The 25,066-nt window shown below is 44.5% G+C and overlaps 1 protein-coding gene across 5 annotated transcripts in view; it reads right to left on the reverse strand.

Moving 5' to 3' along the window:
- The window catches only part of MTHFS (methenyltetrahydrofolate synthetase), a 296,448-nt gene that overhangs the window by 196,060 nt on the left and 75,322 nt on the right, over window positions 1-25,066 (reverse strand). Inside the window, exon 4 of one of the 5 annotated variants that reach the window (XM_074399921.1) lies at window positions 17,120-17,377. The exons of the other annotated variants lie outside the window; for them this stretch is intronic. Coding sequence (XP_074256022.1) covers window positions 17,241-17,377 — 137 coding nt within the window. The 3' untranslated portion in view covers window positions 17,120-17,240. The remainder of the gene's footprint in view (window positions 1-17,119; window positions 17,378-25,066) is intronic. 5 annotated transcript variants of the gene reach the window in all.

Below are 25,066 nucleotides of genomic sequence, written 5' to 3' on the forward strand. Positions count from 1 at the left end.
GATTGCAAGCAGAGGATCTAGACAACTTCAGGCTCCTCCTCGGGCCTCCTCACTGTGTCCCTGCAGGGGCAGAGCCTGTCCCCCATTGCTCATTGTGCACAGGACACAGAGAAAAGGAGAGGAGGCAGGTGCCAGTAAGTTTCCAAAATAGCCTGGGCATGGTGACTCCCATCTGTAATCCCAATACTTCAGGAGGCCGAGGTGGGTGGACTGCTTGAGGTCAGGAGTTCAAGATCAGCCTGGGCAATGTGGCAAAAACCCATCTCTGTAAAAAAAAAATGCAAAAAAAAAAATGGCTGGGCATGGTGGTTCAAGCCTGTAGTCCCAGCACTTTGGGAGGCCGAGATGGGCGGATCACCTGAGGTCAGGAGTTTGAGACCAGCCTGACCAACATGGCAAAACCCCGTCTCTACTAAAAATTATAAAAATTAGCCAGGCATGATGGTGGGTACCTGTAATCCCAACTACTCCAGAGTCTGAGGCAGGAGAATAGCTTGAGCCCAGGAAGTGGAGGTTGCAGTGAGCCAAGATCGCATCACTGCATTCCTGCTTGAGTGACAGAGTGAAACTCCGTCTAAAAAAAAAAAAAAAAATACAAAAAAATTAGCTATACGCAGTGGCACATACCTATAGTCCCAGCTTCTGGTGAGGCCAAGATGGGAGGTTAAGGCCACAGTAAGCTGACGTCACGCTACTGCACTCCAGCCTGAGTGATGGAGTGACTCTGTCTCAAAAACAAACAAAAAACAACAACAACAACAACAACAAAGTCAGGTAAAGACACACCTGTGTGGACACACCTGTGTGATGGCACTTTTTCCAGACGTCGCCCATGAAGCAGGTGTCCTGCCCCTGCCTCCAAGGGGGAAAGAAAGAAGGGGTGGAGGGAAAGGCCGAAGCCATCGCCCAGGGTTCTCAGGGTGCAAGTGTCCAGTGCAGGGGGGGGAAGAGGATGGTTCCTTTGCAGAAATATATGAAGAATTAGCTTTCCCAAAACTCTTCAGAAGTCAGTGGAAAGTTGGTCTGAGGGATCTTTAGACCCCAGGGAAGCTAATTGACTTGCTCACAGTCATACAAGAAAGTTCTCCTGAGATCTCAGACCTCCTGGCCCCACAGTGTGCACTCTGCCCTGAGACGGGAGGCTCATTCATGTATTTTTAAGCTACCAACTACTAAACACTCGCCATATGCCAAGTACGTGGCATTAAATTTAATTTCTGCAAGAATCCCGTAAGAAAGGGACTGTTATCATAGCCATATTACAGGTAGAGAAAGGTTAAATAACTCATCTGTCTCAGGACAGTGTGTACACACTGTGCGCCTGCAGTCCGGTGTGTACACACTGTGCGCCTGCAGTCCAGTGGGTGCCTGCACCTGGAAGACAAGCCCCTTGTCTCAATTACTGTTCTCCCTACTCTTGGCTTGTGGGAGGTCCCTGCTCAGGGATGTTACAGGCCTGGTAGGATTGTTTGGGAACTCTCTCTCTTGCCTGTCCAGGAAGAGACTCTCCTCATCTCCTATATTCACGATGATACCACCAGATACTTCCTTGGATTTTAGGTAGAATGGTAAGCAAGACACTGTCCCTGCCCTCTGAAATCCACAATCTTCTCAGAAAGACTGACTTGTAAATGGATTATAAAACAATGTGGTATTGCTGAAGCAGGGAGGTGTACAAGCTGCTGTGGGGTGTACTAGTCCATTCTCACGCTGCTCTAAAGAACTACCTGAGACTGGGTAATTTATGAAAAGATGTTTAATTGACTCACAGTTCTGCAGATTACACAGGAAGCATGGAGGCCTGATCATAAGTTTCCTTCCTAGGGAGCCTCAGGAAACTTACAATCATGGCAGAAGGTGAAGGGGAAACAACCATATGTTACCATGGCAGAGCAGGAAAGAGAGAGAGAACAAAGAGGAAAGTGCTACACTACGTACTTTCAAACAACCAAATCCCGGAAGAATCCTATCATGAGAACAGCAAGAGGGAAGTCTTCCCCAGATTCAATCACCTCCCACCAGGCCCTTCATTCAACACTTGGGGATTATAATTCAATATGAGATTTGGGTGGGGACATAGAGCCGACTATATCAGGGGGCACGGATGAGAATGTGATTAACTCTGTATCAACCAGGGTCCTGGTAGGACCCATGTGATTAACTCTGTATCAAGCAGGCTCCTAGTGGGACCCATATGTGATTAATTCTATCAAGCAGGGTCCCAGTGGGACCCATATATGATTAACTCTGTATCAAGCAGGGTCCTGGTAGGACCCACATGTGATTAACTCTGTATCAAGCAGAGTCCTGGTAGGACCCATATGTGAATTAACTCTGTATCATGCTAGGTCCTGGAAGGATCCACATGTGATTAACTCTGTATCAAGCAGGGTCCTGGTAGGACCCATATGACATACTCAAAAGTGTTCATCTGAAGAGAGACTAAGAAAGAGACTATCTACAAAGGTGAAGCAAAAATTAAACACAACACTTAGAAGAGCCAGAGCCATCACCACTCCCAGGTGTGCCGGGTAGCCCTCTGCATCCCTATCCCCTTTCCAGATCCTAGTAACTACTCATTATCTCCAGGAAGGGTAACTTTTAGGAACTATTTCTGTGGGTTCCTAACTGGACCTCTGTTAACATACAGTAAGAAGAGTGTGATAGCAACTCTAAAATTGCTCTTGGCTGCTGGATATATTTTGCTACATGCAACATTGACTTAACGCTGCACTGCTTGGAGGGTGAGCTCTTATCTAGATTACCTATTTACAGAGATTCATAAAATCCTGCATTCCGTAGGAATCTTGGTAAAGGCAGAAGGGGGAAGGTAGACGATATGGGGGATGGGACTTGCTGAAAATGTAGTTTTGAGCCTTGCTGAAAATAAAGGCTGAGCATATTCTTGCTGTCCATGGAATGCCTGCTGGGGAAATTGTGAGAATAGTGAGAACTGGACCAGGAGGTGAGGGAAGAAACAAATCGTAACTGGAGAAAACTACAGGAAGGTTGACTGACCAAGGCCACAATCTGTGAGGACTGAGGTGCCGGAAAGCTAGTAAGCAAACTGAGTGTTGAATAGAGGGCTAGACGTGCCTGAGACAGTGTGCGGCTAAAATGTCTGCTGACCTAGGATCAACTCTGAAAATGGCAGAGCCTGCAGCTGGCCTGAGATTCCACCAGACTCAGTTAAGTACTTGTGGCAGCCTGAGCAAGCTGGAAGTTGAAGCCCGGTAGCCAAATGCGCTGGCTGAAGTCAAGCCATCAGAGTTTAACTTGGAAAGCTGTGTTCACGTTTAGAGAGGAATCCTTTCCTGGCTTTCAGGATTTCTGACTTGGGGTGAGAGAGAAAGGAGTGATAAAGGTAGCTACAGTGGGAAGAGCAGAGGCCAAGTCACGTCAACAGCAGTGGTCCTCGTCCTGGTTTGTCATTGAAGGCAGAGGAATCGGGATACAAAACAGTCAATCAAGTGGGTCGTCAAATGCCAAGAAGAAGTGGCAAAGCCAACAGCAGTGGGAATATCAGGAGGGTCCTACAGGAGAACAGAGGCTGAGCACTGCCTGTCCTCCACCCCATACTCTGCACTCATGTGTTAGGCAGTTCTTGCTCTGCTCTAAATCCATACCTGACACTGCATAATTTATAAGAAAAGAGGTTTGATTGACTCACAGTTCTGTGGGCTGTACAGGAAGCACAGCAGCATCTGCTTCTGGTGAGGGCCTCAGGAAGTTTCCAATCACGGCAAAAAGTGAAGGGGGAGCAGGCGTGTCGCACAGCAAAAGCAGGAGTGAGAGAAGGAACGCAGGTGGCCATGGGGAGAAGGGAGCATGCCACATGCCACATACTTTTAAATGACCAGATCTCACAATCACAAAGGCAGCACCTAACCATGAGGGATGTCCCTCCATGATCAACAAATGTCCAAACGACATCAACACACATACCTAGACACTTGTGCAAAGGGCATGAGTGTATCTGGAGACCTGTTCCTTAGCTGGGTGGGCACTAAGGGTCAAATGCTAACATAAAAATAACTACCCTTTGGGAGGCCGAGGCGGGTGGATCATGAGGTCAAGAGATCGAGACCATCCTGGTCAACATGGTAAAACCCCGTCTCTACTAAAAATCCACAAAAAAAAAAAAATTAGCTGGGCATGGTGGCACGTGCCTGTAATCCCAGCTACTCAGGGGGCTGAGGCAGGAGAATTGCCTGAACCCAGGAGGTGGAGGTTGCAGTGAACTGAGATCATGCCATTGCACTCCAGCCTGGGTAACAAGAGCGAAACTCCGTCTCAAAAAAAATAAATAAATACCTACCCTTGCCAGAGGTCATCTCTACATCTAAGGACCTGGCCACACTTGTAAAGGGAAAGTCAAATTACAGACATTTAAGGCTGAAACGGGCATGTTTTTCATTAAGCACAGCATCTGACGACACCAAAGCATCGAGAAGGTGGCCCCACAGCACTGAGGGCTCTGCTTCTCGGCCAGAATTTAATGAGCTCTGTCTGAAATAACATCACTGACAATGCTTGCAAATCATGTTTGCCAAGAGTAAACAGCCAAATTTTCAATACCCCTCACTTAGAGATTAGCATAGTGACTTGAGAGTAATTAAACATCATTACTTTAGAACCTAAACGTCCCACACAGTGGATAAAAAACCGCATACATAACTGTCTAGACACTCCCTTAAACAAAGGATAGCCTCGTTGAATAGGGAGATGGGTGACGGAATTGGGCTGACTTTTATATTAATTTTGTTTTTCTGTGTGGACCTGTCTTGAAGCCCCACAGTGGTGGTTTTCACAGTTTTCATGTTTTGCTTTCAACTAAGAATAGAAAGTTCTTTCATGTTGACCTGAGAGGTTCATATTCCCTCTTTAATATCTTCGTGTGTCTCATCGCAAAGTCAGTGTTTATGGGTACTACCTGCCTTCTCATGTGGAAGCCCCGAGAACACAGGGAGCCAAGACTCCTGGCCCTGATCCCTCACAGCACACATGCACGCAGGTCTAAAGCAGGATTTCCAACCGTGGCATTCTTGATATCTCGGCCTACTTAGTTCTTTGTTGTGAGAGGCTGTCCTGTGCATTGCAGGAGTTTTAGCAGCAGGGGCCTGTAGCACCCCTCCCTCAAGTTGTAGCGACCAAAGGTGTCTCCAAACATTGCCAAACGTCCCATAAAGGGCAGCATCACCCCCAAGCAAGCACAACTGGCCTAGACAGTCTAGGTCTGCATGGAACCCCTTCACTTTTTCAAGGTAAATGGGGAGTCAAGGGCCTAACTCAAGAAATGTGCTTATAGACATTTGCCTTGAACTCTAAAATGGACCCCCAAGTCTGGGTGCCAGTAATGTCAGCTAATAACCTAAGGAACCAGCACAAGAAAACCACCAAACCAGTTTCGAAGCTACCCTGTTTTAGTCCATTGTGATTCAACTGTTCAGAAAAATGTCCTTCCCTGTTAAATATCTGACAGAAAGTCAGATGTAAAACAACTAAAGAAAGCAAATAAGTCTTCAATGTAAAGTGGTCATTAAGTTCTTTTTTTAAGTGACAGGGTCTTGCTCTGTTGCCCAGGCTGGAGGGCAGTAGCATGAACATGTCTCACTGTAGCCTTGACCCCCTGTGCTCAAGCAATCCTCCCTCCTCAGCCTACCAAGTAGCTGGGACCACAGCCATGAGCCACCATAACTAGCTAGATTTTTTAAATCGTATTTTGTAGAGACAGGGTCTTGCCATGTTGTCTGTGCTGGTCTAACTCCTCAACTCAAGTGATCCACCCACCTCGGCCTCCCAAAGTGCTGTGATTACAGACATAAGCCATTGCACCTGCCTGGTTATTGATTTTTTTTTAAAGAGGATTTAAAATAATTAATAGCTTAACAAAGGTTGGTTATTGATTGATACTGATATATATCCCTGTCTGCTTTCCACAAGTTTTTAAGACCACTAATATGGTTCTTTTCCTGGATGAGCAGAAAGTGGCAAGTGTTTTGTAATTTATTGATTGATATATATTTGTACATATTTATGTGATACATGTGGTCATTACACATTCTAGGCATGTGTCAAGTTTTTGTGCAGAAAAAGAAAAGCCAGATTGAAGGGCAAGTTGCAGGTGAGAAGCAGCTATACTGGGCCACGTTCACAGAGAGGAGTGAAGGGATGAGTAAATATAGCAACTTCAAGTGAAACATCTAGGTACTTGTACTGAAATTAATCAGGGAAACAGCTCGACCCATGGAGAATGGAGAAAAGCAGGACAGGGCAATGACCCCTCTGGGAGTGACAGGGAGCCAGGGGAACCCCCACCCCCAGCCAAGGGAAGTGGTGAGTGAATGTGCAACCCCAGGAAACCACACTTCTCTGCAACCATGGGACCAGGAGGTCCCCTCTCATGAACCCACTCCACCAGGGCCTTGGGTCTGACACACACAGCTGTGTGGAGTCTCGGCAGAGCAGCCGCTCAGGTGTGCAGAGACCCAGAAGCTTTATATACTTCAGCCCCAGGATCCCCAGCAAAGGTGACTGCAACTCAGGCAAGGCAAAAGGTCTGTAGATATCCCTAGAAAGGGGGCCGAATCCAGAGGGCCAAGCAGCATTAGTCTGCAGGCCCCACCTCCATGGCACGTCACAAAAAAAGATCGACTGGCTTGGAATTCCAACCAGCCACTGGCAACAGGGTAGTGTCTACCTGAGATGGGAGGGAGTTCCAGGGGGAGGAGGAGGCCATCCTCACTGCTGTTTGGACAACTCAGCCTTTCTAGCCTGTGGGCTTTGGAGAGTCCAAATGGACCAGAGAAGAAAGGGATTCCCCACCAGAGCACAGCTACTTTACCAAAACATAGCCAGACTCCTTTAAGCAGGACTGAGATCCATTTCTCATCACTGGGCAGGACCTCCCAGCCAGGGCTTCCAGCCACCCCACCCATATCCTAGCACCAGCCAAGAGTTCCGATTTCTCTGTGTGATGGAGTGCCTGCGGAGAGGGCGGGCCACCACTTTGGCTTTTTGGGCAACTCAGCCATTCCAGATTGTGGGCTTTGGAGAGCCTAAACCAACTGAAGGTGGAAATGATACCCTAGCACACCACAGCTGCTTCGCAGACGCATGGCCAGGCTGCTGCTTTAAACAGGACCTCAATCCATTCCACTGCACTGGGTGGGACCTCCCAGCCAGACCCTCTGATATTCAACAAATTCCAACCCAGAATTTCATATCTGGCCAACCTGAGCTTCATAAGCAAAGCAGAAATAAGATCCTTTTCAGACAAGCAAATGCTGAAGGAATTAGTGACCACTAGACCTGCCTTAAAAGAGCTCCTGAAGGAAGCACTAAATGTACAAAGAAAAAATCATCACCGGCCACTACAAAAACACACTGAGGCACACAGACCAGTGACACTATGAAGCAACCACAAAAAAAAAGTCTGCAAAATAACCAGCTAGCATCATGATGATGCAGGATCAAATCCATACATAGCAATACTAACCTTAACCGCAAATGGGATAAATACTCCAATTAAAAGACAAAGAATGGCAAGCTGGATAAAGAATGTTGAAAAAAAAATCTGCAAACTGTGCATCTGACAAAGGTTTAATATCCAGCGTCTATAAGAAACAAATTTGTAAGAAAAAAAAACCCATAAGTGAGCAAAGGACATGAACAAGCACTTCTCAAAAGACATACATGCAGCTAACAATCATATGGAAAACATCTCAATATCATTGATCATTAGAGAAATGCAAATCAAAACCACAATGAGATACCATCTCACACCAGTCCAAATGGCTATTATTAAAAAGTCAAAAAACTACAGATGCTGGCAAGGTTGTGGAGAAAAAGGAATGCTTTTATACTGTTGATAGGAGTGTAAATTAGTTCAACCATTGTGGAAGACTGTGGTGCCTCCTCAAAGACCTAGAGGCAGATATACCATTTGATCCAGCAATCCCATTACTGGGTATATACCCAAAGGAATATAAATCATTCTGTTATAAAGACAGATGCACACATATGTTCACTGCAGCACTATTCACAATAGCAAAGACATGGAATTAACCTAAATGCCCATCGCTGATAGACTGGTGGAAGAAAATGTGGTATATATACATCATGAAAAACTACGCAGCCGTAAAAAGGAACAAGATCATGTCCTTTGCAGGGACATGGATGGAGCTGGGAGCCAATATCCTTATCAACTAATGCAGTAACAGAAAACCAAATACCACATGTTCTCACTTGTAAGTGGGAGCTACATGATGAGAACACATGGGCACAGAGAGGGGAACCATGTACACTGTGACTTACCAGAGGGGAGAGGTTGGGAGGAAGGAGAAGATCAGGAAAAATAATTAATGGGCATTAGGCTTAATACCTGGTGATGAAATCATCTGTACGGCAAACCCCCATGACACACGTTTCTCTATGTAACAAACCTGCATGTCCTGTACACATACCCCTCATCTTAAAAGTTAAAAAAAAAAAAAAAGAAAAGAAAAGAAAAAAGAACAGCCAGGTAACATGTTCCTCTCTTTTTGATGGGGAAGAAAAAGATGAACAAAGAGCCAGGGTACCACAATGCAACGTAAGGCCTTCACCCAATGGAGAAAGAAGGGGGAAGGGGTATTAACACTCACTTTGAGGTTGCTCCCTCCTAAGAACTTCACCAGCACGTGTATCCTCATTGGAACACGTTCACTATGCACTAGTTCCCAAATTGTCCGAGTCAGCGAGACAGAACACATTCATACACAAGCAACAAGAAGCAGGATCATTTCTTACAGATAGACAGCAAGGGATGACCGAAGCCCAGCATTTACTGCGACCTGGTCCCTCCCAGGCTTTGAAAAGCTGCCTGGAGCAGGAGTCTTATCTTCACATAGCACACTTGCACCACAGCTGAGGAACCCCAAATGGCAGCCTGTCCCGGATTATATACCTCGGGGTATCATGACACACTGGGCTAAGGTGTTGAAGACCATCCTGGTCTCCATGGGGAGCTTAATAGATCCTAGGCTGTCCCAGCCAATTCCCTCTTATCTCAGGATGTTGCATTGACAGAACATTCTACCAGCTATGAATGAGACGGGTGCAGGGGAGAAAGTCAGCCAGCTCAAGGCCACCCAGAGAATTGTCCTGCAAGGGTCACCTTGTCCTTTGAATACAGAGAGAATTGATTCAGACTTCCTCTCTGGGGATCTGTGGTAAAGCCAATCCCGCTCTAAGATTTCTGTGAATTCCTCTAGCCTTAGATTCTCACGGGAACAGCTTTACTCAAATGCCCTGTGCCTTCTGGGTTTCGCTCACAACCCACTCCATTTGTTGTTCCTTCGAACATGAAGCCCAGTCTTGGACTTCCCCAAATTTTATTTATTTATCACTCTTTCTTTTGCCTTCCTTTCTTCTCTTCCTTCTTTCCACCTGTCTTTCAGTCTTCCCCAAACAAACATTTGCTGGGCATTTCCCGTGTACTCGGAACTATGCTAGGCACTGAGGACAGACTGATGCGTGAGCTCAGACGCGCTGTCACACAGCTTCCAGTAGAAAAGATGGACATGAGTCATATCACGATACAATTTGATTCAGAATCATAGAGTCATAAAAACAAAAGGGCTGTCCGTAAGGCTGGAGAGCACCTTGCAGCCTGGTGGGTCAGAGAAGACTTCCCTGGATCAATGACACATCCTTGAATTCTAAGGGATAGATAGGAATTGACTCGGCAAAGAAAAGGCAGAAGAGAATACCAGGCAGAGGGAATCGCATATCCTCAGGCCCCATGGCAGGTGTTAAGCCAAGGAAACCAAAGACTGCCAGGTGCGCAGTATGCAGAAAGAAGACAAGTGCCATGAGAGACGGGAGGAGGTTCAGGTGGGCCACAGCATGCAGGTCAAGGCTAACATGGGGTCTTTCACCTGAGAGCAGGGCAAAGACACTGAGGAATTTCAGGTGGAGGTGGAGGGGAGAATCTAGGGTGGGGTGAGGGGTGATGAAAGGCGTAGCTGTAATTTACAAGAAAAACAGGGGCACGGGCAAATCAATGAGTGTTACAAATGTAATTACTAGTAACACCAAATACCCAAATAAGATACAGAATCATTCGTCTCCTCAAAAAGTTCTCTATCAAGCCTTTTCAGTCCATCTCCAATACCCCCCACCCACAACTACCACTGTTTTTATTTTGCTCACCACAGCTTTGCCTGTCCTTAGACTACAGTGGAATCATACGGCATATATTGTTTTATACACCATGCCTGCGGTGTGAACGGCAGATTGTAGAGAAACAATAGATGTGAGGTGGCCCAGAGAGAGAAGACCATATCATCAGACAGCCATGGTGACCATGGAGATGGAAAGGAAGTACAGGGATTGAGGAGGGAGGTTTGCTCTTGTCACCCAGGCTGGAGTGCAGCAATCTCAGCTCACTGCAAACTCCACCTCCCAGGTTCAAGCAATTCTCTTGCCTCAGCCTCCCAAGTAGGTGGGATTACAGGTACCCACCACCATGCCCAGCTAATTTTTTTATATTTTTTGGTAGAGATGGAGGTTCACCATGTTGGTCAGGCTGGTCTCAAACTCCTGACCTCAGGTGATCCACCCACCTCGGCCTCCCAAAGTGCTGGGATTACAGGCATGAGCCACTGCGCCGGGCCAGAGGGAGCTATTTCTAGGGTAAAATCAACAATGAAGGACTGGATGCGGAGCTTGAGAGAGAGAGAGAGAGGTGTTATAGGTAGCACAGACCTTAGTGTCTTTAGCAGACTTAGAAAGTTTGGAAATGTGGAAAGTCCAACAGACCCAACAACTTAAAATTGTGCATGAGAATGGTGGTTCCGTAAAATATCAAACAGAATCATCATGTGATCCAGCAATTTCACTCCTGGATATAGACCCCAAAGAACAGAAAGCAGGAACACGAACAGATTTTATACACCCACATTCGTAGTAGCGTTATTGAGAATAGCCAAAAGGAGAAGGCAATCCCAGCGTCCACTGACAGTTGAATGGATGAATAGATAAACTAGATGTTGTACATACATACGATGGAATATCATTCAGCTTTAAAGAGGAACGAAATTCTGACATTACTGCAGCATGGGTGAACCTTGAGGACATCATGCTAAGGGAAATAACCCAGTCACTAAAGGACAAATATTGTAGGATTCCACTTGTATCTTGGTACCTAGAACAGTGAAATTCATAGAGGCAGAATGTCAAATAGTGATCGCCAGGGGCCAGGAGGAGGCCAGGAATAGGGAGATAGTGTTTAGTGTTTAGGTTTGGGTTGATAATAAGAGTTCTAGAGATATATGGTGGAGATGGTTACACGATAGTACGAATGTACTAAATGCCACTGAACAGTACACTTAAAAATGGTTATGATGAAGCCAGGTGTGGTGTCTCATGCCTGTAATCCCAGCACTTTGGGAGCCTAAGGAGGGAGGACTACTTGAGTCCAGGAGTTCCAGACCAGCCTGGGCAACAGAGCAAGACCCCCATCTCTACAAAAATTAAAAATAAATTAGCCAGGCAGGTGGCATGTGCCTATAGGCCCAGCCACATGGGAAGCTGAGATAGGAGAATCACTTGAGCCCAGAGGTCAAGGCTGTGGTGAACATGATTATGTCACTGCACACAGACTGGGTGATACAGAGTGAGATCCTGCAAAAATAAAATAAAAAATAAAATAAATAAATAAATTTTATGCAATGCATGTTTTGCCACAATAAAAAAAGCTATTCAAAAAGCTGTGATGTAACATCATTGAATATTCCTGTATCAAATTTTTAAATATTTTTTAAAATTACACAAAAGACAGTCTTCTTAAACCTCACTGGACATTTCTTCAACAGCCTGAAAGCTTCCCTGCTACTTTTCCACGGGTCCTCATCCATCCACAGTCTCTCCCAACCATCTCTTCTCTGCTTCATCCCAAGTTTCTGTCAATCTGGCTATGAACATTTCTTCCGTCTGGTGCCCCGGTTTCTAGGTCCACCTTATCTTCCATGAGCCATCCCAGGGACCTTCCAAAAAGTCCTACATTTTTGTTTAAGCTGGTTTGTGTTAGGTTTTCACACCAGGAAGCCAAAGAGTAAAGGATTTCACGTGTTTATAGTAAAGGCAATGCAAAAAATTTGACTATTGAAACTACACCTACCATTAATATCAGTAAATGTACATAGGCTAAATGCACCCACTCAAAAAAACTTAACAAAATAAATACAACCCTATGTTTTTTCAAGAAACACAAACAAAACTAATTAGAAAGATCAAATCAAAAAGTAAAAAATTAATTTCAAATGGCAAAGTTAAAATAAAAACAGGTGTCATGGTCAAATATGCTAGAATTTAGAACTAAAAGCACTAGACAAGACAAAGAAGGATAGTTTATAATGTTAAAATCTATAATGCATGAGATTGTAAACCTGTATGCACAAAATAATATAGCAACAACTTTCACAAAGCAGAAATTATAGAAGACAGAAGGAAAAATAGACAAACTCACACTAATAAGAGAATTTAAAACACCACCCTCAGACTTAGACAAATTAAAGGGGAAATATTTAGCAAGTATATAGAAAATCTAAATTAATCAAAAAATGTATCAAACAGTTAAATATTCAAGCCTACCTCCTGATAATCTCCTCCCCAGGTACATATAAATCAGTTATAATGATTGACCATATTTTAAGCTACAAAGAAAATCTAAATTAATTGCAAAAATTGAAATGCCAAAAACTTGTAACCACAATACAATAAAACTATAAATTACTGACAAACTATTTGAAATAATGTCTTTTTACCTGGAAATGTTTTAAAACTCTTTATTAAACAGGTCAAGGGAAATGCAAACTGAAATTGCAAAATTTCTAGAAAACTCCAATAATGAGAGTACATCTAGAAATACAACTACAGTAGGCCTCAAGTCCCGTTAATGACCCAAAAAATGATGCCCCCAGTTGGAACTTTATAGGAATGTCCCATCAGTACCTTCCTCCGAAGCAGCCCCTAAACTCCCTCCCTGCTCCCTGTCTCACCCTCTTCCAGGTCGTAGTTCACATTCAGGCATTCAATGTGAATTCATTAATAATTAATAAAACAAATTTACCTTTCAAGAGGATATAGATGGCATCTCACTTCCACATCCAAGAATTTACCCTACAAATATATCGTCCCATATATTTAATGTTATATGTACATGTGGGCTCACTGCAGAATTATTTGCATAAAAAAACAACTAAAATGACCATCAACAAGGGACTGGATAGAAAACACTGTTACCAGCATACAATGGAAAACTATGCCACCTTAAATAGGAAGTTAGGTAGAACTGTGTGTTGATTTGGAAAGCTGCCCAGGCTACATTATGAAGAATAGGGGAAATGTATTTTAGAACCATAGTAATAATACAATTCCATCTTTTTAAAGCTGTATATTACAAATAGGAATTCATCATTATCCAAGAAGTTACATATCAATTGCAAGGTTATGAAGAAGTAAAAAAAAAAAAATCATTTGTTCCGAGATGAAATCTTGCTATGTTGCTCAGCCTAGTCTCAAACTCCTGGGCAAAGATTCCGCCTGCCTCAGCCCCCTGAGTAGCTAGGACTAAAGGCATGGGTCATGATGCCTGGCTCCAAAAAACTTTATAATAAGAAAATATTATGAGCTAAGATGCACTGACTCACACTTGTTATCCTAGAGCTTTGAGAAGTTGAGGTGGGAGGATCCCTTGAACCCACAAGTTCGAGGTTCCAATTAGCTGTGATCATATCATTGCACTCCAGCGTAGGAGGCAGAGTGAAACCCTGTCTCAGAAAAAGAAAAAGGAGTAGGAGAGAAAATGCTATGAACATTTTCTGTTTCTAAAATTAAAATCAGTCCCCAAACATATCCCATGCCAAGCCCAGCTAAACACTTTAACCCATTTCTATCAACCCAATTAGCATCTTCCTCAGGTGGCCACTGGTCCACAGGAAACGTTAGGAGATGGACTCACCATCTCTGCACCATTTTGAGAAGCACTAGGTTCTGCTGATGCTCCTGCACCACTATTTATAGGAGCCATCACTAGAGTGCCTTATAAATCATCAGGAAATTAGAACCCTTATTTGCCAAGTGACTTGTTTAAGGTCATATATCTAGTTAACGGCAAAGTTAAATCTTGATCTTGCTCTTATTTCCAAGGTTGTGCCACTATTTATATCTTTCAGCTGCCTCATCCCAGCCATCCTTCAGAGCTGTCAATTAGATGGCACCTACTCCATGAAGCTTTCCAGGATGCCCTTAGCAGGACATGATATCTCCTTTCTCTGAACCACGGCAGGACCTGAATCACTGTGTGGACTTTGTTGCTGCCTGCTTTACCTTGAACTGCTGAGCTATGGACATATCCTCCAAGAGCTCTTTGAGGAGAGTGCATTCATTCACTATGTTTGTGTAATAGCCAGGGTCACAATTGGGGTGAGGCAAGTCGGGGGGCCTGGAGTCCAAAATTTAATGAGGAATTCACTCTCAGAGTCACACATGTACAAGGTTATTTGCCTCACCTTAGTCCCAACCCCGATAACATTTGATAGAAATAAAAGTCTGCCATGTTCTATGATGTAGTGTCCTGTACTGGAATAACCAGAACAGTTTTAGATGGGTGGGTGAAAGGTCAGCCAGCTAGCCTCTGATGATGCAGGGATTCCTATGCTCTTAACCTTCTAACTTCTCACGTGGCATAGAACATCGCACTGGGTTCCTGGGGAAGACTAGAAGGGGAGGGGGACTAGAAAGATGGTGAGACATGGGTGCCACCTCAAAATGCTCACATACAAGGAGCCCTGGATGGCAGCTACTAGGTTCCAAAGTTGATTGCAGATGAGAGGCAAGCTCCCTTTGCCAAACTCCATTTTCTGCCATTTCCAAAACAGTGATTTATTAAATACATCACAAAATAATTGAAAATTAGATAACAGTAAAAAGAAATTGGATAGATAAAATGAGGCTATTTATCATTTTCTTTGTCTTAGGGTCTGAGGCACTTCCTCTCATTCGTATTCACAATTGAATGTGCTCACTGCTAGGCTGAGCTGGCCAGCAGATGAATGAGACCAACCAGCCAGCTCCTAACACACCCCTCAGGGCATCGAGAGGGGCCTGGTGCTCAGGCTCCATTCTAACCATCTGCCAAATCACTCCTTAGAGATGAAGAGTGGGGAATTGAGTTAGACCTCTATTTGCAGTCATGGAAATAAGAACTGAGAATTCCACAGAGCACAAAGAGGGAAACAAAAGACACTGGGGTCTATTTGAGGGGGGAGGGTGGGTGGGAAGGAGAGGCTCCAAAAAAATAACTATAACCAGGTACTATACCTGGGTGATAAAATAATCTGTACTACAAACACCCATGACACGAATTTACCTATGTAACAAACCTGCACATGTATCCTTGAGCCTAAAAGTTAAAAAAAAAAAAAATTTTTTTTTAAAGAAAAGAACTAAAGTTTCCATGAACCCATCAACTTGTGGCTGAACTGTCCTTAGATTCCAAAGAAGCTTCTGAATCCTGGCCACTCTCCACGCCCGCAAGTGGAAGCATGATCCCAAAGTCCCTCTCCCTTGACTTAATATTGCCGAGAACAGCAGCCAAACCAGTCCCCGGAACAGCCTCTGGGATGATGCCTGTCTTTATTCTACCAAGACAGGCCGAATCGGGAGCCTGCTTTAAGTCAGGTTGATCTGTCCCAAACTGCTGGCCTTCCTTATCTGTGCTTGTCACATCTTCCAACCAATCAGGAGACACATCCATAATGTACCCATCTTATAGCTTCTCTGCAAAGATGGGTCGAATATGGTGTCTCACTCTTATTCCTCTCTTAACCTTACCATCTCTGGGGTAATTGAAGCAAACACAGCAAGCACTCATTGTAAAAAAAAAAAACAAAAACAAAACAAAACAAAAAAACACTTTCAAGTTGATGAGTCAATTTAAAGAAAGCAAGAAATCATCAAATCATGTTATCACAGACCTCTGTTCCTTAGTCTTTTTTTTTTTTTTTAAGAGACGAAGTTTCGATCTGTCACCAGGCTGGAGTGCGTGGCGTGATCTTGGCTCACTGCAGTCTCCGACTACCTGGTTCAAGCGGTTCTCCTGCCTCAGCCTCCCAAGTAGCTGGAATTACAGGCATGTGCCACCATACCCAGCTAATTTTTGTGTTTTTAGTAGAGACGGCGTTTCACCATGTTAGCCAGGTTGGTCTCAATCTCCTGACCTTGTGATCCGCCCACTTCGGCCTCCCAAAGTGTTGGGATTACAGGCCTGAGCCTCCGGGCCCCGCCCCTTAGTGTTTCTTATGATTAAACTGTCCTTAGCCTTCTCAAGAAAACTAAAGACCATTACATACTATGTCATAATCGCTAATAAACAAATAAACTAAGGACCTACTAAGCAGCTACCTTGGTTAGACATGGAGGTAGAAAAACAAGGAAGAGAAGATACCAGCTCTCCCGAGAGCTCTGGATAAAGAACTCACTTGTGGTGTACAGAGAACCAGCTCAGCCTTAGAGACCCCCACCCAGGCGATGCTGATGGAACTGAGAGGCAGACACCCAGGTATTACAGCAAAGTGGGTCCATCAGGGGACAGCAACCTTCTGAACGGAGAGCCTCAGAGGCCGACAGCATTCCGGGCTGAAGGCCCCGAGTAGACGCTGACCCATGCATTTATTCTCTCTGAACAGGTGATCACCATTAACAAACAGGTGTTCGGTATTTTCTCAGAACACAAAACACGCCAAGTAGGCAGCTGATGCCCGCTTACCACTGATCAAAACAACCTAAAAAGTATTCTCCACGAGGGAACCAGGGGGCGGGTCAGATGGCTTACAGAATTGTTTTAACCGGTGTGTGGTATTTACGCATTGTCCTGCCACTTTGGAATACCACAGGTTGTTTCCTACTGGGTGGGGGCGGCTAGGGTTTCCTTGCCATCGTTCTTCCTAGGAAACAACATATTCTATAATACACTTAGCATTCATCAATATTCATAAGCTTAACAGTTCTCAGCAGTGCTGGAATCGGTAGAAAACCAAGTCCTGGGAGGGACGAGGCTGACTAAATGACTGACCTGCAGGGCTGGGAGCGACGCTGGCGGAGGACGGGTTCACTGTCTCTGGTTCTTTCCCTGTTTTTGAACAGGTGGTTCATTCTGCTTGAAACGGCTTTTCCCCCGTTTTCTATTTGGTGAGCTACCTCTCATCCTTGTAGCCAGTTTTGGTCAACCAGAGGATACAGCATCTGGGGCAGGTGCACTTTGAGACGAATGGAAGCTCCACCCGCAGGATAGTTTGGCCAGCATTTACCCATTTCCCTTTCCCAAGGTTCTCTGCAAAAAAAAAAAAAAAAAAAAAAAAGCACTGGGTCTTTCAGTTTCATGGAATTCATCTGGACTGCCCCTGACTCCAAGCTATGCCAGGGGAGTCAAGCTCCCTGCATGTAAGAATTGGGACCATCTCAAGACCAAATTCCTGAAATCTCAACTTTGAGCCTGACTGGTTAGAAGACGCTGCTTATCACACCTGCTCCTTATTACGGTCCTGATCTTTTCTCTCCCCAGAGCAGCTGTACCTTCCCCTGAGGACAGCCCTGCCTGTGGCGCTGTGAATAAACATGTCTCTCCAGACCAAAGGAGTCATATGGGCCTGTATAATCACAGCTTATGAGTTGTATAAACTTACTTAAAATTTAGGCTTGATGCTGTTGAAAGCGCTGTTTCTGAGAGGAGAGCTGACATGGGGAGAGAATTTAATACCTTTATTACTATGTAATTCACATACCATATAATTAATCAATTTAAATCATATGGTTCAATGGTTTTAGTCTATTCACAGAGCTGTGCGACTATCACCACAAGCAACTTTAGAACACTTTCACCATTCCAAAAAGAAACACCATGCCGATTAGCATTTTCCATCCCATTTTCCCCCAACCCCCCGCCCCAAAAAGACACTGCACGATCTATGTCTACAGATGTGTCTGTTCCCAATACTTCCTATCACTGAATCATGTCATATATGACCTTCTGTGTCTCTTTCACTTGGGACACTGCTTTCAAGGTTCATCCATGCCGTAGCATACACCAGTACTTTACACCATTTTGTCTTCATCAGTCAATGGATATTTTTACTGTTTCTAAATTTTGGCTATTTACATTCTACATATTTGGCTGTAGGTTCAAGTTTTTCTGTGGATGTGTATTTTCATATCTCTTATTTGCTGGATCAAGTGATAACTCTGATTTAACATTTTGAGGAATCCCCAAACTGTTTTTGCAAAGTGGCTACATGACTTTCCATCACCACCAGCAATGTATCAGGCCTCCAGTTTCTGCCACATCCTCATCAACACTTGTTATCATCTGTTTTTTGTTTTAGCCATACTAGTGGTTGTGAAGTGGCATCTCAGTGTAGTTTTCATTTGCATTTCACTAATGATTAGTGGGTTGAGCATGTTTTCATGTGCTTTTTGGGCATTTCTGTATTTTTTTTTTTTTTTTTTTGAGACAGGGTTTCACTCCCATCACCCAGGCTGGAGTGTAGCAGCACAGTCTTGGCTCACTGCAACCTCTGCCTCTTGGGTTCAAGTGATTCTTCCATCTCAGCTTCCTGAGTAGTTAGAACTACAGGCACGTGCCACCCCGCCCAGCTAATGTTTGTATTTTTAGTGGATACAGGGTTTCACCATGTTGGCCAAGCTGGTCTCGAACTCCTGACCTCAAGTGATCTGCCCACCTCGCCTCCCAAAGTGCTGGGATTACAGGTGTGAGCCACCACGCCCAGCCCATTGATGTATCTTATTTGGAGAAATGTCTATTTAGATCCTTTGCCCATTTTAATTGGGTTATTGGTCATTTTACTATTGGGTTGTAAGTGTTCTGAATACCAGCCCCTTATCAGACACATGGCTTGCAAATATTTTCTTCCTTCCCATGGGTTCTTTATTCACTCTCTTGATGACATCCTCCAAAACACAAAAATTTTTAATGTTGACAAAGTTCAGTATATCTATTTTTTTCTTTTGCCACATTTGGCTTTTTGTAGACAGAGTTTCGCTCTTGTTGCCCAGGCTGGAGTGCAATGGCGCGATCTCGTCTCACTGCAACCTCCGCCTCCCAGGTTCGGGTGATTCTCCTGCCTCAGCCTCCCAAGTGGCTGGGATTACAGACATGTGCCACACTCAGCTAATTTTTTATATTTAGTAGAGATGGGGTTTCACCATGTTGGTGAGGCTGATCTTGAACTCCTGACCTCAGGTGAGCCACTCATGTTGGCCTCCCAAAGTGCTGGGATTATAGGCATAAGCCACCACACCTGGCCCCCACATTTGCTTTTAATATTTAAGAAACCATTTCCTAACCCAAGATCATCAAGATTTTCTCCTACGTTTTTCTGTAAGAGTTTTGTAATTCTAGCTTTGACATTTAGGTCTTTGATTCCTTTCAAGTTAATTTTTGCACATGCTGTAAGGCAGGGGTCCAGCTTCACTCTTTTGCATATGGATATTCAGTTGTCCCAGCATAGTTTGTTCAAAAGACTATTTTTTTCCGACACTTAGTACCCTTGTCAAAAAATCAATTGACCATAAATGTGAAGGTTTATTTCTGAAGTCTCAATTCTACGCCATTGACTTATATGTTTATCCCTGTGCTAATATCACACTATTTTGATTACTACAGCTCTGTGGTGAGCTTCTTTAATAGTTATTTTTTTATTTTTTCAGTAGAGATGAAGTGTTGCTATGTTGCCCAGGCTGATCTCAAACTCCTGTGCTCAGACAGTCCTCCGAACTGAGCCTCCCAAAGTGTTGGGATTACAAGCGTGAGCCACTGCAGCCAGCCTTGTGATAAATTTTGAAGTTGAGAAGGCTGAGTTCTTCAATAAATTTTTTGGTTATTCTGGGTTCTTTGCATTTCTATATGAATTTTAGGATCCGCTTTCTGCAAAAATGGCAGCTGAAATCTTCATGAGGATTGCTCTTTTGTGCTTTTTACATATCCTTGTTTTACTTCATTTGGTTTCAATGACGGGATTTTGATTTATGGACACTTTAGTCAAATGACTCGGTGAACTAGGGATGTTATGTTGTGTGTTTCTGTGATGTCAACTGATACCTGAAAGTCTATAAAGTGCTCTGAGAGCCAATGGGCCAAACCAGCCTGTCCTTCCCTGTGTCACAGGCCATAGCTCCTGAGGGCGAGAGGTCTCAAGCAGTGACAAAAAAATCCTCTTCTTGCCTCCATTCCAAATATTTTTATAAACCAGAAACCTTATGGTTATTGTAAGCAATGTTCTGGGGCCAGGCATGGACATAAATCATCCCTTCCATTCAACTGTACATGTCTCTGTCACACACACACACACACACACACACACACACACACACACACACACAGAGGGGGGAGAGAGAGAGAGAGAGAGAGAGAGAGAGAGAGAGGAGTTTCCAGTTTGTCTTGCACAGATTTTTAACTTCTAGATAACGTTCAATCATATCAAGAAAAGTGCTTTTTCTTTCCTTTGTAATAGTTTTCATGAGGGGCCTAGCAAAGCTGAATGCTCAGCTATGGGGTTTCTTTTAAAAGAAAAAATTGGCGTCTAATAGTACATACATGATAATGAATAAGGAATATATATAATACCTATGCTTTATTATTTTTTTAAAGACAGCGTCTCACTTTGTTGCTCAGGCTGGAGTGCAGTGACACATTCATAGCTCACTGACACCTCAACTCCTGGGCTCAAGGGACCTCCTGTCTCAGCCTCCTGGGGAGCTGGAACTACAGGAGCATGCCACCATGCCTAGCTACTTCAAAAAAAATTTTTTTTTGTAGAGATGAGGTCTCCCCATCTTGCCCAGGCTGATCTCAAACTCCTGGGCTGAAGGGATCCTCCTGCCTTGGCCTCCCAAAGTGCTGAAACTACAGGCATGAGCCACCACACCTGGCCAGAATAATAGTATATAAACCAAATTTGCATATTCAAATTAGACTAGCAAAGCTTAACTTCTCTCCCCCAAGCACAACATAGTAGAAGATGGCTTAGTCTGATTACATTTAAATATTCACATAGACCTCAGCTGTCTCTTGGTGTGTGAATAGCTAATATATTTGGCCAGATGTGGTGGCTCACACCTATAATCCCAGCACTCTGGGAGGCCAAGGTAGGAGGATTGCTTGAGCCAGGGAGTTCAAGACCAGCCTGCCCAACACAGTAAGACAATCTTTATAAAAGAACAAAAATAGCCGGGCGCGGTGGCTCAAGCCTGTAATCCCAGCACTTTGGGAGGCTGAGGCGGGAGGATCACGAGGTCGAGAGATCGAGACCATCCTGGTCAACATGGTGAAACCCCGTCTCTACTAAAGATACAAAAAATTAGCTGGGCATGGTGGCACGTGCCTGTAATCCCAGCTACTCAGGAGGCTGAGACAGGAGAATTGCCTGAGCCCAGGAGGCGGAGGTTGCGGTGAGCCGAGATCGCGCCATTGCACTCCAGCCTGGGTAACAAGAGTGAAACTCCGTCTCAAAAAAAAAAAAAAAAAGAACAAAAATAAAAAATAGCTAGTATATCCAATCATATCAGATAGAAAACCACTCTCACCTGTGTGTTCTAAAAGTGGACTAACGTTGCTTTAAATAAACTAATTTTTTCCCCTTCATGAACTTTCAGTGGAGGCTGATGCTATGAATCAGAATGCATAGCTGAAATTCAGGTTCCACCATACACTAAATGCATTCTTTATGAATTCCTCCTTTGGGGCCCAGACCTGTGCTTTGCATATTCCGTATATAGTAATCAGGTAAAATTAATCATACATTGCTGAGCTTGCAGACTGTTATCTTTACAGGGCCCCTTGTGGTGCTGGAGAGCACAGAACCTAGAAGCAGGAAAGGAAATGAAAGAACAGCAATTTACACAAACAATGTTTCCTAAGCTGCTGTATGAGGAAAATGTGAGTTATTACTATGATCGCGATGATTAGTATTAGAGTCAAAATCAGGAGGCCTTGATTCTATTCTCTAGCTAAGTTATCTCTTTGTTAGTTTTCTAATGTTTGGAGGTCCCTGGTCAGATATGATGGAAGCTGGGCTTTTGTTTCATAGTACCAGTGAGCACAGCAGGATTTCTATTTTTTTTTTTCAATTTTTATCTTATGTTCCAGGGTCCATGGGCAGGATGTGCAGGTTTGTAACATAGGTAAATGTGTGCCATGGTTGTTTGCTGCACAAATCAACCCACCACCTGGGTGTTAAGTCCAGCACCCAGTAGCTGTTCTTCCTGATGTTCTTTCCCCACCCCACCCCCGACAGGCCCCAGTGGGTGTTGCTCCCCCTGATGTGTCCATGTATTCTCAATGTCCAGCTCCCACTTATAAGTGAGAATATGCAGTGTTTGGTTTTCTGTCCCTGTGTTAGTTTGCTAATAACAGCTTCCAGCTCTATCCATGTCCCTACAAAGGATGTGATCTCATTTCTTTCTATGGCTGCACAGTATTTCACGGTGTATGTGGTACAGAGCAGGATTTCTATCCCACAAGAATGGACTGAAAGAGGCTCTCTCTCTTCTGAGTTGAAGACCACAGGCTCCTCACATTGGGATGAATCTTTGGAGCTTGACTCCAAACTGCCAGATTCTCCATCTTTTCATCCTTTTTCCCCTCCTGCCCTGCCACGCTCTGCCCACTGCAATCAGAAAAGCTGAGCCCACACACAAAGAACGTGAGCTTTGGAAATACAGTTCATTAATGGCAGGTGTGTGGAAACCCACGAGGAGAAAGTGGAGAAGACACAGTCCCTGCTATCTTACGCAGCAAACCAGGATTTCTGACGCAAGGCATACAGCAAGATAATGACTGAAAAGTGCTAAATAGCCTCAGTTTGGAGTCAGGGACGAACAGTACATACATCTGACTGTACGATGGATTCCCATGCTCAGTTCCCTAGGCTGCTCGACGTGAGCTGTCCCTGTGTGCAGCTGCTGAGAAGATGGAAAGAAAGGTGTTCCCCTTGGCCAACTGAGGCTGCCAAGAGTGCACAGCCCAGTCGAGTCATTAAGGCCATAGAAAACTCAATGGCCATATAAAAGTCATTCAGGCCATATAAAACTATGTTCCTTGTTCACAATCCCACCAGATACAGAAAGACAGGAAGAGGAGTCTAGTTCTTTCTACTTGTTCCCAGGTCTCCTCCACCACGGCGGGTGGAATATCATGAAAATATTCCAGGATCTAGAATGAGGCACCTGAATTTAAGTCCCAGTTCTCCCACTTAAGAGACGATGTGACTTTGATTGAGACGGAGTCTCACTCTGTTGCCCAGGCTGCAGTGCAATGCATGTTCTCGGCTCACTGCAACCTCTGCCTCCTGGGTTCAAGGGATTCTCCTGCCTCAGCCTCCAAGTAGCTGGGATTACAGGCACTTGCCACCACACCTGGCTAATTTTTGTATTTTTAGTAGAGATGGGATTTCACCATGTTGGCCAGGACGGTCAAACTCCTGATCTCGTGATCCACCCACCTTGGTCTCCCAAAGTGCTGGGATTACTGGGACCCTTCTGACTTTTCTAAGTCTTGGTCTCTAAATGTGTACCTGAACTACCAACTTCATAAGGTCTTGGTGAGAATCAAATGACATAATGGATGGAAAATACCTTTGAACCAAAATGTACCATGCATGTGGCGATTTTTCCACATTCCTCACTAGTTTGAGCTAATAAGCACATAACTGTTGCCACCAGAAAAATAATCACTGCAGGTAGTAATTTTCTCTCCCAGTGAGGACAGCTGGGTAGAGGCAACATCTCGCCGTAAGGTACAGGTAACGCTGAACTCTAGCTCTAAATAGGAGAATATCTGTGGTCACCACCACCCTTTTACAGAAAGAACAGGCCAACATTTTATTCTCCCTATTGCAAGGCTGTTGACTGTCCCAGACACCGAAGGGGAGACTGTGACATGGTGGCCATGGGGATTCATCTCACAGATCTCCAACTACAGGGAGAATAACTGACCTGGGACTCTGGCTGCCTTTTGTGTGTGTGAGTGACAGAGTCTCACTCCATTGCCCAGGCTGGAGTGCAGTGGTGCATTCTCAGCTCACTACAGCCTCCACCTCCCAGCCCAAGTGATTCTCCTGCCTCAGCTCCCGAGTAGCTGGGTGCTCTGAGTGCACCAGCAGGCACAACTGATGTTTGTATTTTAAGTAGAGACGGAGTTTCGCCATGTTGGCCAGGCTGGTCTTGAACGCCTGACCTCAGGTGATCTGCCTGCTTCAGCCTCCCAAAGTGCTGGGATTACAGGTGTGAGCCACTGCGCCCAGCCGACTTCGGTTGCCTTTGAAATGTGTGATCATGTTTGTGCCCAGGTAAACCTTCCCAAAGCTGCTTCCAGCCACTGACTAAGTACAGCAGAGCTACTAAGGTGAGCCCTCCAATGGCTAATTGTAGCTCTAGGACTCCCCAACAGCTTTGCCAAATTTTCCTTAGACTGCATAGCAGCCTAGAAGGCTTCTACCTATCTTTTCTTTCCACAGTCCTTCACTCAGTACACACATTCCTCACGCAAAGAAAAAGGCCTTTTCATAGCGGACACAGGTCAACCTCATGTGAATCACGTGGTGTGGACGGTACGGACTCAGGCCCCCTGAGAACCACATTGGGTAGCTCTACGTTTCCATCGCCAAAGAGGGGATAGGTCTAGAAAAGGCAAGAGGGAAGAGCTTTTTTAGTTTTAAGGAACAACTGTTTTTGAAACAGAGCTTGACAGAAACATTAGTTGAAAAGTAATCCGAAGACTGCACTGTCACAGGAAGCAGGGAGGTCCCTGTTACTGAAAGTGCTGAGTCTGAGGATTGAGGCTATTTTGCAGGGATTTCATCGCATGATACGCAGGGGGTGCAGAACCTGATACATCCGTAAGGTCTGTGACTCTAGAAGCCATTCAGTTCGATGCAAACACGGGTCTGGATACTTCCAGTATCTTAGAGTTGAAATGATCCTGAGCTCCTGCCTCTAAATGACATTT

The sequence above is a fragment of the Saimiri boliviensis genome, chromosome 5 (assembly GCF_048565385.1).
Source record: "Saimiri boliviensis isolate mSaiBol1 chromosome 5, mSaiBol1.pri, whole genome shotgun sequence".
Classification (NCBI taxonomy): Eukaryota; Metazoa; Chordata; class Mammalia; order Primates; family Cebidae; genus Saimiri; species Saimiri boliviensis.